Genomic DNA, 14468 nt, shown 5'->3' with positions numbered 1-14468 from the left:
TTATGACCCACCGTATTAACCAAGGGCGGCCATTTTTTTGATTATCCAAATAACAATGTATGGTGACAGTTCAAGAACCCGGAACTGAGTATAATGATGAAATGGACTAACAGGAATTAGTTCAAATAGCAGTATTAAATCGTCTGACTCCTTAAAGGATAAATATTAGTTCCTCTTATTCAAAACTGATTTATAGTTCAGGTAAAATTAAACTCTAAATATGGACAAAAGTCTAATAAATTAGAGAAAGATATTTAAAGTTAAAATCAAACAAAAATACTTAATTGAATTTAGAATGGAAAATAGATACAAAATAAAAAATTAAAATAAAAAAATGGCAAATCCTGTCATGATACTTACATAAAATTGGCATTCTCATGACATAATCAGATGTATAAAAATCGATAAAAATATCACATACCAGAAATGAAGCGAAAAATACATCCTACCTAGATGATACATATAATAAATCAATTATATATTAAAAATACATAAAAAATTACAGAGGAAGCAATTAATATCAAATTCTATGTTTAGGCCTTCAGGTATGAGAGATCTCATGGTATGTATCCATCTCTTTCAATATATGTCAGTGCCATTGAATCAATTTAGCTTCTTCTTTGTGTTGGACATTGTAATCCAATTTCAAACCTGGAGCTTCCTGTTGGTATTAGTATGGATGGGTGGCAAAGTCAATAAGAGGGACCACCATCCCTGAGTAATATAACGATTTCAGGAGGTTGTTTAGAGGGACTTTCCAGATGCCAAATACAAAAACAAAGAAACCATATAACTTATACAAATATAGCAAAATTTATTCAACAGTAACAGACCTTTAAAACCAATAACAGTGGCTATACCAAACATGGCGCAGTACAGTTACACATCATAAAGTACAGATGGATTGAAGTGTTTCAGAAATTGTGTCCCGACATGTTTCACCCTCTGGCGCTTCCTCAGGGGATATTTGTTGAAAGACAGAATTGATATATAACTGCGCACTGATGAGAAGCCAGTGATGATTGGAAGGACGGGCACTGGGCTACGCTTGAATGGCTAACCAAAATGGCCCAAGGCCAAAGGCCAGGCTTCCTGATTGGTCGACCTTGATGCACTGCAGTTCTTGAGAACTATACCCATGCCCAGAAGCAGCAGGGCCAGCCTGTACTGTTTGCTTCGGGCACTGGATTTTGTGCTCTGCACTCACCGTGGCACTTTGTGCAATGAGTGTAGCTAGATTCAAGGTGCTATACATGTCCATGGCCTGATTTAATTTCTGTGGCATCCAGACCCTGAAGACCCCTTTGGGGTTATGTCCATTGTAATGGGTAAAATTAGATCCCCTCTGAGAACCTACATCTTTACATGTGGGATGTTATTCACTTGTCTTATCCACCTCTGTAAAAGTCTGCGCTACATGGGCGGTAGGTAATGTTTTTATAACATTCACCATTTTAGATTTGGTGGGCTTCCCACTCAGCATTGCTGCTCTGGTGGTGACATAGTTGCAATGTGCCTTCTGGCTGACAGACTTCAGCCCGCCGTTTTTGCTGAGAACACAAGGGGCTCGTTAGCTGATACCCAGACTGTCTGCCTCCCAGGGACATTGCAACAGGACATCAGTCAGTGCCTGGGTTATAGCTGCTCCCTTTCCAAACGTGCAAATAACTTTTTGGTTCGCATCCATTTCGTAAGTACCACACTGGATCCCCTCACCTAGCAACGGGAGAGACAAAGACCTGGGAAAAAACGCACAAATTAACTGTTGTTTGCATGAGAATGTGAAAAAGACTTAATTAAAAATGGTCTGTCCAGGTAGTGGGTCCTGACCATTTCTGGTTTCAACGAGCATCTTCTGTTTCTGTTGATGATCCTTTCTTCAGGGGTTCTGTTGAATAGATGCTTAGGTATCCTTTTGAAGGCAACCATTGTTCTCGCTGGTCCTGCCTTCACACCGAAAATGTCTGTTTGTCAAAGAGTCATTAACTGGACTTGACAGATTAATAGAGTACACAATCCTGTATTTCAGGAGCCTGTTATGCCCGAACATTTGCAGTTTGTGCGCTCTGTGTTGCTGTTTTGTTTGTTGCCCTAGAAGAATGTACTTTGCCAGGTTTCTGGAATAATACTGCTAACTCTAATTGTGTGCAGAATTTAGTGGTTAGGGGCTTGGTCAGCTAATTCTGCTTGGAAAAAGTCTGTTACACATGCCTTTTGGTGGAGAACAACTGTTTGGAGAATTCATTGATTACATTTATGAAGGTAGTTACAGGAGAGGAGAGTACTCCTTTCTGGCACCCGTGGATATGTCTACATTCCATTTTTCCTGCACACCAACATTTTCTACGATTTTGGTATGGGAGACCAACATTTTCCATTTCTCACTGTAAGATTTGAGCTTTCCTCTGTAAGATATAAAGGCTGCACTCATTATTTTATAGTGTAGACTAGTGTTAAATATTCAAAAGTCTCTCCCCTCTCGTGGTGGCCCTAGATGTCGCCTAGGCCTTTGATTCCGTGGATTGGAACTACCTGTGGGAGTGCCTCTCGGGATTTGGACTTGGCCCTAACTTTGTTCGCTGGGTTCAGCTGCTGTATCAATCCCCAAAGGCCAAGGTGTTTGTAAACGACTGACTCTCTGACCAATTCCCGCTGGAGACAGGGACAATGCTGTACGCATTGGCCATGGAGCCATTGGCCATTATGATTCGTGCAGACACCAGCATCTGCTGCCTTAGGATAGGGAATCTGGAAGAAAAGATTGTGATGTACGCTGACGATTCACTTCTATACTTAGCCGACTCCATAGAATGCATTGGTAGCCACTCGGGTCTGAGTATTAATTAGTCTACATCCCAGATTCTCCCGCTTGATCATTTCCCAATTGTCCCACTTCTATCATTTTGACAAGAACGAACTACCAAGATACCAGCTATTACTCTGTAAGCACCCTGATGATCCAGCCCATACCCCACTTCAGTCAGTCCTTAGGGCCCCATTGACAAGGCGTATCTCCCAACACAGTCGACATGTTGACACACCACCGGAGGATATGACGGACGGCACTACAAAAACTCTGGACCCCGAAGATTCACTCTCATACCCCTCTCTGGTTTAACACACACTTGCCTGAACTATTGTCCATTCCAGACCCCGCAGTTTGGATACGTCATGGGATCTTGTAGATACACCAAATTATGATCAACACGGGGCATAAAACCTTCCAAGCGCTAAAGGATGAATTCTCACTTACCAACTATCTCCTTTTCAGGTACTTGCAGCTCCGACATGCTATACAAACTCAATTTGCTGGCTCCAACCCATTCCTGACAATCCTCTCTATAGTAGACATAATTACAGGTGCTGAGCCAGCCAAATTAATTTCCACCCTTTACGCCGCCATCCGTCTCCCTGACACAGTGGCGTTGGCTTACGCTGCTAGGACTAGATGGGAGGTGGACGTTGGAATAATTGAGGATGAGGAGTGGGATGAAATCTTGGGGGATGTAAAAAAAAGTGTTTCCCCCAGACTGTCGGACTGCCTCACGCAGTTGTATATTATACACAGGACATATCTGACTCCTCAGAGGATAGCGCGTTTCAAACCCATCTACAATCCATGTTGCCGCCTATACTACCACGCCCCAGGCTCTTTCGATTACCTTATATGGTCCTGCCCAACTATCCAAACATACTGGATACAGGTGATACGCTTCCTTGCACGATCAGATGGGCTCTCCTGCTACCTTAGACCCAAAGATGTGCCTGCTCGGCCTGCTGCCAGATTTAGACGCTAACAAACCCCTTCTCACCTTTTTACAAGAGACGCTATTCTTGGCGAGAAAATCGATTGCTCCTAATTGGATGCAGGCCCTACAGTCCAGTGCTGGAAAAAATAGATTAACGACACTCTCCCATATAAGATGCTGATTTATGTACATAGAGTATGTCCACTCAAGTATGAGCAAGTCTGGAACAGATGGAGGATGGTGAAACATGTACTTGAAATGTTGATATGGTCATCCGTCACCCCCCCCCCCCCCCCTTCCTTCCCCTGTTCTTTTGTTTGTTCCCTCTTTCCCCTTCCCTTTTATTGTATATTGACTTTACTTCCGTTGGGTATTTAACCCTATATTAAGATAACCCAATGTGCTCATGTATGTACTACTGTTCTGGCTATGTTGGTCTATATAATTTATTGTACCATGCATATACTTATTTTCTCCTCCTTTTCTCAAAGTTGGTTTTCTGAATTGAAAAAAAAAAAAACTCCCCTCATCTACGCCTTTCCTCGTTCCTAGATGACCCACATTTCATCCCGGGTTGGGATTCCTCTAATAGTTTCCCCTGGTGTGGAAGCATTCTAATCTACTCTGAATTTACAATCTCTTATGCCCCTCAGGCTTAGTGTCTTTTGAATCCTAGACACACACCATATCACCTTGGGAAATCTTTTGATATATTGAAATTAAACACTATGCGTCTTCCTTTTTTGCATGTCAATAACCCTTATGCGGCTCACAATACCCCAGGGATTGCTTCCACTATATACCCATCAAAAATATTGTCCTGTCCCCCTTGGACACCTAAGTATACAACAAATTGGGAATTTGATCTGAAGACCTCTGTTTTCTTAGAAGGCTGGCAAGAAATCTGGCCCAGTATATCAGAAAGTTCAATTGGAGTTTTAGCTATTTAAACCAATTACAAGATGCAAATGCAATGGTACTGGGTACCCTTCTGTCTTATGTAATCCCTGGATATCCCACCAATTGTTTCAGGGATGCAGTATTGATGGCACTTTGACAGGTTTGGGGCTGTCCAAAAAGTTGCCATTTTTAGTCTTGCTCACTTTAAATGATTTATATCATCTTGGACAGACCCCTATAGAAAACTGGTGAAAGCCCTTTTAAATAGAAAGCCAGTTGATGGCTCCAAATCATAATTCCGATTACTTTCGTATATCTGCTGAAAAAAAGATTTGAGGCCTAAATTTTGCATTAAATTTGTGCATCGTATATGAAAATGACAAATCAATATGAATAAACACACTCGCCTGGCCCACTACCCGGCGATGCGGCCACCCGAAGCCTTGCTTCTCTCCCTCTCCGCGGCGTCGGCATTGCAAGTGTGGGCACCCAGCTGTGACCACTTGCGGCTTCACAGCCGGTGCGCACTGTACATCCAGGAGTCATGCTGCATGCCCTGAATAGCTGGGCAATTTTCTGGGACCTGTGATGTACCCAGATGATTGCAGGGAGGCAGAGAGAAGAACTTCTGCTCATGGCACTGCGGCACTGCGAGTGGAAGCGGGAGCTGGGAACCTGTCAAAACTAGGTATCACCCCCCCCCCCCCCCCCAAAAATAAAAATAAAATTACATGCCAAATGTCAGGGGAGGATCAAGAGTCCTTAAAGCAGAAGTTCCACTTTTGGGTGGAACTTTGCTTTAAGCACTATATGCAGGGGAACCCACACGTCTTGCAGCGAAATTCATTTTGCATAGTGGAGTAATTAAAGCGGGAGTCCGCCGGGACTCCGCGTTTTTTTTTTTTTTTAAAGCCAGCAGCTACAAATACTACTTTTAAAATAGTGACACTTACCTGTCCAGTGCGCCCGCGATGTCGGCACCCGAAGCCGATCTCTCGATCGTCTCTCGGGTGCTGCTGCCGCCATCTTGGGTATGGGAATCAGGAAGTGGAGCCTTTCGGCTTCATTTCCCGGTTCCCTATTGCGCATGCGTGAGTCGCGCTGCGCAATAAGGATGGACCCGCTGCCTCTGGGATCTGTGTATTTCCCAGCAGGCAGCGGGGGACTTTCGGAAAGGGGCGTAATCTACGCCCCTTTCCGCAGAGAGCTATCCCGGAAGTGGGTGCAGATACCTGTACTGTACAGGTACCTGCACCCCCCTCCCCCCTGAAAGGTGCCAATTGTGGCGCCGGAGGGGTGGAGGATTCCAATGAGCGGAAGGTCCACTTTAGGGTGGACCTCCACTTTAAGTTTCACCAAGTCAATGTCAAAAGGCTGGTGTACAGTTATGCATTTTTTTTACAGTACACCATCTATTGATTAATTTTTTTAGATATTAAAAATAATAATGTTTTTAGGTATAGCCCCTTTATCTGTAGGTACTATTTGAATGAAAATCTACTATTACCTATTCAAGTATGTTGAAAAGTCATCTCTTTATATTGGGCTGTACAATTTTGCATATTGCTGTAGATGGTTGCTATATTTAACTAGAATCACAGCAAATGGTTAGGAGCTTTTGTGTCTTGCAAGGTTAAATTAATAAAATGGTTTTATAAAGAAAAAAAGGCATGAGGTGTAAACCATCAAGGCCAATCTTACAATGTAAGATTGTATCAAAAAGATAACCACTACAGTATACCGTGCATTCTTATAAGAATACTGCATTCTGTACTTTGGGCTTGCTGTTCAAGAAAGTAGCAACATTACAATTGCATTTACACCAGAGAAACTTGGGAAATGCATGTCATAGTTACAGTACATAGTAGGTGAGGTTGAAAAAAGGACCCAAGGCCATCAAGTCCAAACTATGTGTGTGATTATATGTCAATATTACATTGTATACCCCTGTATGTTGCGGTCATTCAGGTGCTTATCTGATCGTTTCTTGAAACTATTGATGCCCCCTGCTGAGACCACCGCCTGTGGAAGGGAATTCCAGATCCTTGCTGATGTTACAATAAAGAACCCTCTGTGTAGTTTAAAGTTAAACCTCTTTTCTTATTTTAATCAGTGGCCACGAGTCTTGTTAAACTCCCTTCTGCGAAAAAGTTTTATCCCTTTTGTGGGCTCACCAGTATGGTAATTGTATATTGAAATCAAATCCCCTCTCAAGCATCTCTTCTCCAGAGAGAATAAATTCAGTGCTCGCAAGCTTTCCTCATAACTGATATGCTCTAGACCCTGTATTAGCTTTGTTGCCCTTCTTTTGTACTCGCTGCATTTCCAGTACATCCTTCCTGAGGACTGGTGCCCAGAACTGGACAGCATACTCTAGGTGCGGCCGGATCAGAGTCTTGTAGAGCGGGAGAATTATCGTTTTATCTCTGGAATGAATCCCCTTTTTTAATGCACGCCAATATTCTGTTTGCTTTGTTAGCAGCAGCTTGGTATTGCATGCCATTGCTGAGCCTATCATCTACTAGGACCCCCAGGTCCTTTTTCATCCTAGATTCCCCCAGAGGTTCTCCCCCCCAGTGTATAGATCGCATTCATGTTTTTGCCACCCAAATGCATTATTTTACATTTTCTACATTGAACCTCATTTGCCATGTAGTTGCCCACCCCATTAATTCGTTCAGATCTTTTTGCAAGGTTTCCAAATCCTGCGGAGAATTTCTTGCCCTGCTTAGCTTAGTATTGCCTAAAAATACAGAGATTGAACTGTTTACCCCATTCTCCAGGTCTCATTTATGAACAAATTAAACAGGATTGGTCCCAGTACAGAACCCTGGGGGACCCCACTACTCACCCCTGACCATTCCGAGTACTCCCATTTATCACCACCCTCTGAACTCGCCCTTGGATAAACACTGCAGTTTTGGTTACTGACAACCCCACCCCGATTCCCTTGTGAAGACTGAGAAGAAGAAATTCAATACCTTTGCCATCTCCTCATCCTTTGTAACCAGATGTCCTTACTCATTCTTTATGGGGCCAATATGGTCTGTCTTCCCTTTTGTACTGTTTACATTAAGAATTTCTTTTTTTTTTTTTTTTTTTCGCTCTCCGCTATGTGTCTCTTTCGTGTTCTATCTTAGCTGTCCTTAGTGCACCCTTACATTTCTTGTTGCATTCGTTATAAAGTCTGAATGCTGATGATCCCTCAACCCTGTATTTTTTTAAGGCATTCTCCTTTGCTTTTATATGCATTTTTACATTGGAGTTAAGCCATCCAGGACTTTTGTTCGCTCTTTTAAATTTATTACCCAATGGGATGCTTTGACTGATGCCCTTATTTAATATGCTCTTAAAGCAAACCCATCTCTCCTCCGTGTTCTTTGTTCATAAGGTTTTATCCCAATGTATGCCTTCTAGCAAGGATTGTCCCACTTGTAGTGCCATCATTTCTTGGAGCCCCAAACGCAGGTAGCAGTTGCACAGTTCCTGTATGACAAAGTACGTCGTCAAATGTGCTTGGCTCCGTGCCGAAAAATGGTACGCGAGTAACATGTATTCTATCCAAGTCGATGTGCTGTCGCACAATAAAACGTGTCACAAACATACTAAGACACACAATGCAAAGTGTCGCTCAGGTGTGAACGCAGCCTAAAGTGTATGCCTAGCCAAGAATGGTAGAGCTTTTATAATCCATATTTTGTTTTTTTTGCCATCTCAGATTCCTTTTTAAAGATTTTTTTTTTCTGTACTGGTGAGTCTTGTTCCTTCAAAAAGAAGTGTAAATCTTCAACAGGGACACAGACTTTAATTAAAAGCTAACATACTATGCCGTAATGCTTAAACAAAAAATAAAAAATGTATATATTTATGCTTGTGTTTTTGTAGCAGTTTTCCTCTCGCTTCATGTTTGGTAAAAACTGTTGTCACTGGGAGAATACATGAGGGAAAATTTGTCTTTAAAGCTGAGTTCCGCTAACTTTTGAGAGGTGGTCTTAAATGAAAGACCACCTCTCCATCCCTCGTTTTTGGATATTGACATTTTTTTTATTTTCAATAGTATTTTTTTAGATGTACAAGGGTACTTCCAATTCGGCCAGGCCGCGGCCCAGGATGTCAGGTTCTTTGCGTCGGCAAGTACCTCTGTTGTTTTGTGGGACCTGTGTGTGTCCCAGAAGACAAGCTGGCCATTCGCAAAGTGCCGCGGGACTCGCAAATGCGCAGTCAGAATCTGGCAGTGAAACCACAAGGCTCCACTGTCGTTTTCCCTTAGATGGAATGGCGGTGCCTGCACCCAATCCAATGAACGGATTGGCCTTGGGGAGAAGACATCACAGGCTCCCTGGACAGGTAAATGTCCTTATTAAAAGTCAGCAGCTACAGTGTTTGTAGCTGTTGACTTAATTTTTTTTTTTTTTTTGCGACTGGAACACCGCATTAAGAGAGCCACGGATAGCAGTAACAATGCTTCAGTGGTTCTTATCCTTTCCCACTCTATCCAAAACTGAAAAAGTGTTGGCTTTAACATTTGAATTAAAGCACTGAACATCTGTTTCCTCTCCCCAACCAGTGCTAACAGGAGGAAATATCGCTTTATCGGAGGAGTTTTCTCAAGTGTATGCTTTGGCGGATGGCATTAGAATATGGATGGTAAGTGCTTTTTGTTGTTTTTCGTTCTAGTATTAAATTTATTGCCATGATCTAGCAGCACCATTGTAATCATTTTACATCAATGTTGTTTTGTTTCCCCTGCAGCTTGAAATGAAGCAGAAGTGCTTGCATACAGGTGGAAATGATAAGCTTGTGGTTGATGGAGCAGAAATGAATCCAGACATGTTGGGTGAGAAATGCAGAAGCATTACTTTACTAATAATAAATTATACTATGTAATATTCTATATATATATATATATATATATATATATATATATATATATATATATATATATATATATAGTGTGTGTGTGTGTAAAGAGTAGGGCAAACCTTTTTCTGCTAATGGAGGTTTTTCAAGTACAGGAGATGCACCCCTAGCAAAAGGTACATTTGAATATTTTAACTTCACTCAAACATTGCATGTCGCTAAATGCCATATATTCAAATTGTTATTTTAAAAATAAAACATTTAGTCAAATAAGGAAGTTAAAAGTAAAAGTCCATAGTGTTTAAAATAAAGTCCTTGTTCAGGAAAAAATCTGGAACCACCCACAGTGTAGACAAAGATGAAATTGGTTGAGCACAAACTTATCCTTCACTGAAGATCAACACACCAGACCCCTTACCAAAGAAAATGAACCCACTGAATTACAGGTGGTCAAATAACCATGATACATCCAAAGTACCACACAACCACTTCACTTGAATCATAGATGGCTGGGTCTTGTAGTCTCACCAGATGGAAGTTCAAAGGTGCAAGCATAGAATAAAAAGAAACTCCTCATGGTGTAGTATATTAAAAACAGGATCCCATTTATTTAAAAACGGCCAAAGTACTCACATTTTACAAAATAAAAACAAGCATGTCAGAAGCAGCAGTCTGTTATGGATAGCATTCGTTTCCAACCACAAACATGACCACGGTCAACACGTGACAGCGTTGTGACATCAGAGCTCCACCCTACACTGTGTTTCGTCCAATAGAACATCGTCAGGGGCGTGGTTAGAGCTCGTATCCTCTTTATATAGGAGGGAGGACGGAATAGAAACACCCATTCCCCCTACGCTTCAAGCCTCTCTTCCATCCACCAGAAGCGGAACCACACCCAAACCGAATGTTTACATCAAGGCTTATATGTACATGGATAAACACACCCATGGGGCCATGTTTAGGGAGACCAGATAGGAAAACATTATACAGTATACTCATCTTCTCTCAGAGATGGAAGGAGAGAAAACCGGGCCAAATTGTAAACAAAACTAACAGATATATAAAAATGAGAGTACTTAAAGTGGTTGTATACTCATTTTTTTAACTTTTACCTACAGGAAAGCCTATAATAAGGCTTACCTGTAGGTAAAAAAAAATCTCTGCTAAACCTGTACGGTTTAGGAGATATTCCCCTTGGTATGCGCCGCTGACTGCAGCGGCGCATGCACACAAGAGGATTCTCGGCGGAAAGTCCGGCAGTGGCCGGCTCGGCCGGGACGAAATCTCCTGCGCGCATGTGCGGGAGTGACGATATTGCGGCTCCGGCCACTCACAGCGCTGGAGCCACGATACCCGGAAGAAACGCAGAGGGAGCATGTCAGCTCCCTCGGCGTGGATCGGGCCAGATGTCGGGGCCTCGTTCTAAGGTAAGTATTTCATAATGAGCTAGTATGCGGTGCATACTAGCTCATTATGCCTTTTGCTTTGCAGGTGGTTAAAAAAAATAAAATAAAATAACGGGTTTACTCCTACCGCTTTAAGATATCCAAAAATGTAAAAAAAAAAAAAAAATTAACAGGATACTAATAAAATTTACACCTTAATCAAAAGCTGACTATATAATTGACATAATGCCGCCATCTAGTGGTTGAAAACAGGTAACACAGAAAATCTAAATATACAAGATCATAGAAAAAAACCTAGCTAAAAAATACTAAGAGCCAGAATAATCTGGAGATTCAACTGTTATTGATAAAGGCATTCACATCCCATTCTATGTTTAAGATAAATGGTCTATAAGATTTTAAATGGAAAATCTACCAGGTCTCCATCTTTGAGATCTCCCTCCTAATATGGCTGCCTCTCCAATGCAGATCAAACCTATGGCCATAAAAGATGTACCTTTTTAGGCTCTTATGGCACAAAGCATAGTGCTTTGATAAACCAAGATTCAAAAAGCTTTTACAAATTTTTGCCAGATGCTCCTTGAGTCTAGTTTCTAGCTTGCGAATAGTGCGACCCACGTAATGTAGGCCGCAAGGGCACGTGATCATATAAACCACATTCTTGGTCGAACAGGTGATGAAAGATTCCACATCATACGTTCGACCAGTAACAGAGCTGAAAGGCACTTTCTCTCCCTAAGACTGTTATTTAGACAAACTTTGCACTTTCTGCATTGATAGTAGCCTATAAAATCCCTCAAACTTTTCTGGGGGGTCTAATTACGTTTGGGGCCATCTGGAGTCTGAGGGGGTACACCTCTATAGGTGATCCTAGGTAGTTCCGGGAAGCAAGGGACCTGGTATTCTGTCATTTTTTTTTTTTTTAGAATGCCCCAATGTTTACTAAAAATCCTTTTAATTGAAAAGTGTTGGTTCGAATAGGTGGTATAAAATGAGAAGAAAAATCTCCCCCTTATCTCTTATTTTAGGCTTCAATAAACCATCTTTCTCTCGAGGCCACATCAGTTATATTCCTAACATCATTAACTTCATATCCTTTCTGTAGGAAGCAAATCTATGATTCAAGTGAAGTAGTTTTGTGGTGCTTTGGATGTATCATGCTTGTTTTATCACTTGTAATTCAGTGGTCCATTTTCTTTGGTAAGAGGCCTGGTGTGTTGATGTTCGCTGGAGGAGAAGTTCGTGCTCACCTAATTGTGTCTATCTACACCGTGGGTGTTTCCAGATTTTTCCCTGAACAAGGACTTTATTTTAAACACTATGGACTTTTACTTTTAATGTTGTTACTAGTGCTGCATACATTTTTTATGCTTTTTATTGCCACTATATAATTTGTCAGTTGCTTTATTAGTACTAGCGCAGTGATTATCTTTGATTTTGTTATTTGGTACCTTTATTCACGTGCTGCTTTGTTGTGTCGTCATGGACATTTTTTACTTCAGAGCCACCCATGTCATTGATACTGAAAGCATTTTCAGTGACTGTTTAACCTTGGAATGGCATTGGTGGCATCTTTATGCGACTTAAGAACCTGCTCACCACAGCATTGCATATCAATTGGGATGTAGAATTCTTGGAGAGAGATATTTCAGCGAAAATAGTCCCTAGGAGGCGGAGCCCGTGTTGGAAATTGGCCCCATATAATGATGATGCTTCTGAGTGGTCTCAATATTTCAATAAAGCCCAACTAGCACTCCTTGATCTTGTGATTACTCATCTTGGATGTACTCAGACAGTGCAGAGGAGTCTTGTGCCACCGGCTTGGCAAATAGCTTCTGAGCTGCCTCTTTGTAATTCTCCTTTGCTGTTCTCTGTGGAAAGCCGCCATCTTGGCTCGCGTGGTCTCCTGCCAGATGAGAGGTAGACTTGTGCTTGGACATCACTGCGGCGGACAGGGAGCACAGCTATAGGTAGCTCAGAGGATCCGCAGGTACCCCAGGTAAGTATCACACCTGAGTTCAGGTGTCAACAATCGGTTCCACAGGAAAAAAGGATGGATGTTCAGCAGAGCTCACAAGCCGTGCGTCAGGCTACATCTGCTGTCAAGCCACGCCTCCCAGTATACGCCTCCCAGTATATATTCTATACTTTGGTTTTCACAAAAGTTATAGCATCTACAATCAATATACACTTATTGTGATTTTGTTTACCAAAAATATGTAGTAGAATGCACTTTGGCTTAAATTTATGAAGAAATTCGATTTTTTTTTAAAGTTTTTAATTAGATGGGTTTTATAGCAAAAAGTAAAAACTAATATATATTCAGTCTTTTTTTGTTTATAGCACGAGAAGCTCTGTGGGGAAAAAATTTACAAATTTTATTTGGGTGCAGCGTTGCATGACCGTGAAAATTGTCAAAGTAACGCAAAAAAATTGCCTGGTCATGAAGGGGGGTAAAATTTCTGCAGGACAAGTGGTTAAACTGCCACCTACAGGAGGTTGGGAAACTGCTAAACAGAATAGTTGTAAGCCACCCCCCATATACCCCGCCTTTACCCAGCATGCCTCAGTTTTCTGGTGTCCTGGATTGTTGCCTTTTCTTCTTTGAGGCCATGCATCTCATTAGGCCTGTTTGCTTACTGCTCCATGGTGCAAAGTGTCTTACCAAAGACACACACAGGACAGTCTTGTTGCCATGGTTGACCTCAGCCCATACTCTCCCAGGTCCCCTGGACCTGACGCCTGTAAGCTGGAACCTAAAACACCTATTATAGGCTCATCATTATCAGAACCTTTTCATGTACATCGTGGTGGTGGTGGACAAAGCCTCCTCTATGTCCACTTTGTAGTTTCTATTTGTTCAGTTAGTGGAACAGTCCACCCTTACAGGCTGTAAGCCTGGGGTTGGATGAGCAGAAGTGAGGAGTCAGGTCACAAGCCAATTTCAGTAACAGCCAGGCAGGTAGGTACAAATTCACAATCGCCCAGGTCAGAGACAGGCAGGGCAACATGTTGGCAGCGATGTAAAAAAAATCAGCAGGCAGAGTTAAATATCTAGGCTGGGGTCAGTAACATAAATCAGTAGCAGGCAATGGAATCCAAAGACAAGTTAGTCAGAGCCAGGTCAGTAACAGGATCAAGCAGGCTTTCAGAGACATAGGGGTAAACCTGAAGACCATTCAGCAATGATAGTAGATAGGCCTCAAATTTAAATAAGCCATCCAGGCGATAGGATCTGTGGGTGTACTTGTGTGCACTGTGGCACATGCGTTTTCATCCTTGCAAGTCCAGTTAGACATCTGTGCTCATGAGAATGAGCATGGCCAGCCTGAGGTTCCTGACACTACGCTTATTAGGGGCTTCTTTCGCATAAACTACCTCCCTTATTAAGTCAGGCTAACTTCAGGTTTGCTACCAGTGTCAGTGGTTCTTTTGGCTGTCCTTTAGGATACTACATTGTGAGGTTCTCACATTTCATGGATATCCTGTACAAGATGAATAGTCTGGCCAAGCAACCTCATTCTCCTCTGGTACCTCCCTTTTGCGAAGT

At 42.0% G+C, this 14468-nt stretch overlaps 1 protein-coding gene across 3 annotated transcripts in view; it reads left to right on the top strand.

Annotated features, from left to right (window-relative positions):
* Nucleotides 1-14468, top strand: part of ZZEF1 (zinc finger ZZ-type and EF-hand domain containing 1) — a 424884-nt gene that overhangs the window by 210523 nt on the left and 199893 nt on the right. For all 3 annotated transcript variants that reach the window (XM_077482353.1, XM_077482352.1, XM_077482354.1), the window contains 2 exons: nucleotides 9217-9296; nucleotides 9402-9486. In XM_077482353.1, the coding sequence (XP_077338479.1) occupies nucleotides 9217-9296; nucleotides 9402-9486 (165 nt within the window). The remainder of the gene's footprint in view (nucleotides 1-9216; nucleotides 9297-9401; nucleotides 9487-14468) is intronic.

Source organism: Lithobates pipiens, unplaced genomic scaffold (genome assembly GCF_037356315.1).
Source record: "Lithobates pipiens isolate NorthernLeopardFrog02 unplaced genomic scaffold, aLitPip1_a1.2 Scaffold_16, whole genome shotgun sequence".
Taxonomy (NCBI): domain Eukaryota; kingdom Metazoa; phylum Chordata; class Amphibia; order Anura; family Ranidae; genus Lithobates; species Lithobates pipiens.
Note: the sequence above shows the minus strand (reverse complement) of the source record. Positions and strands in the feature narration are given on the sequence as shown.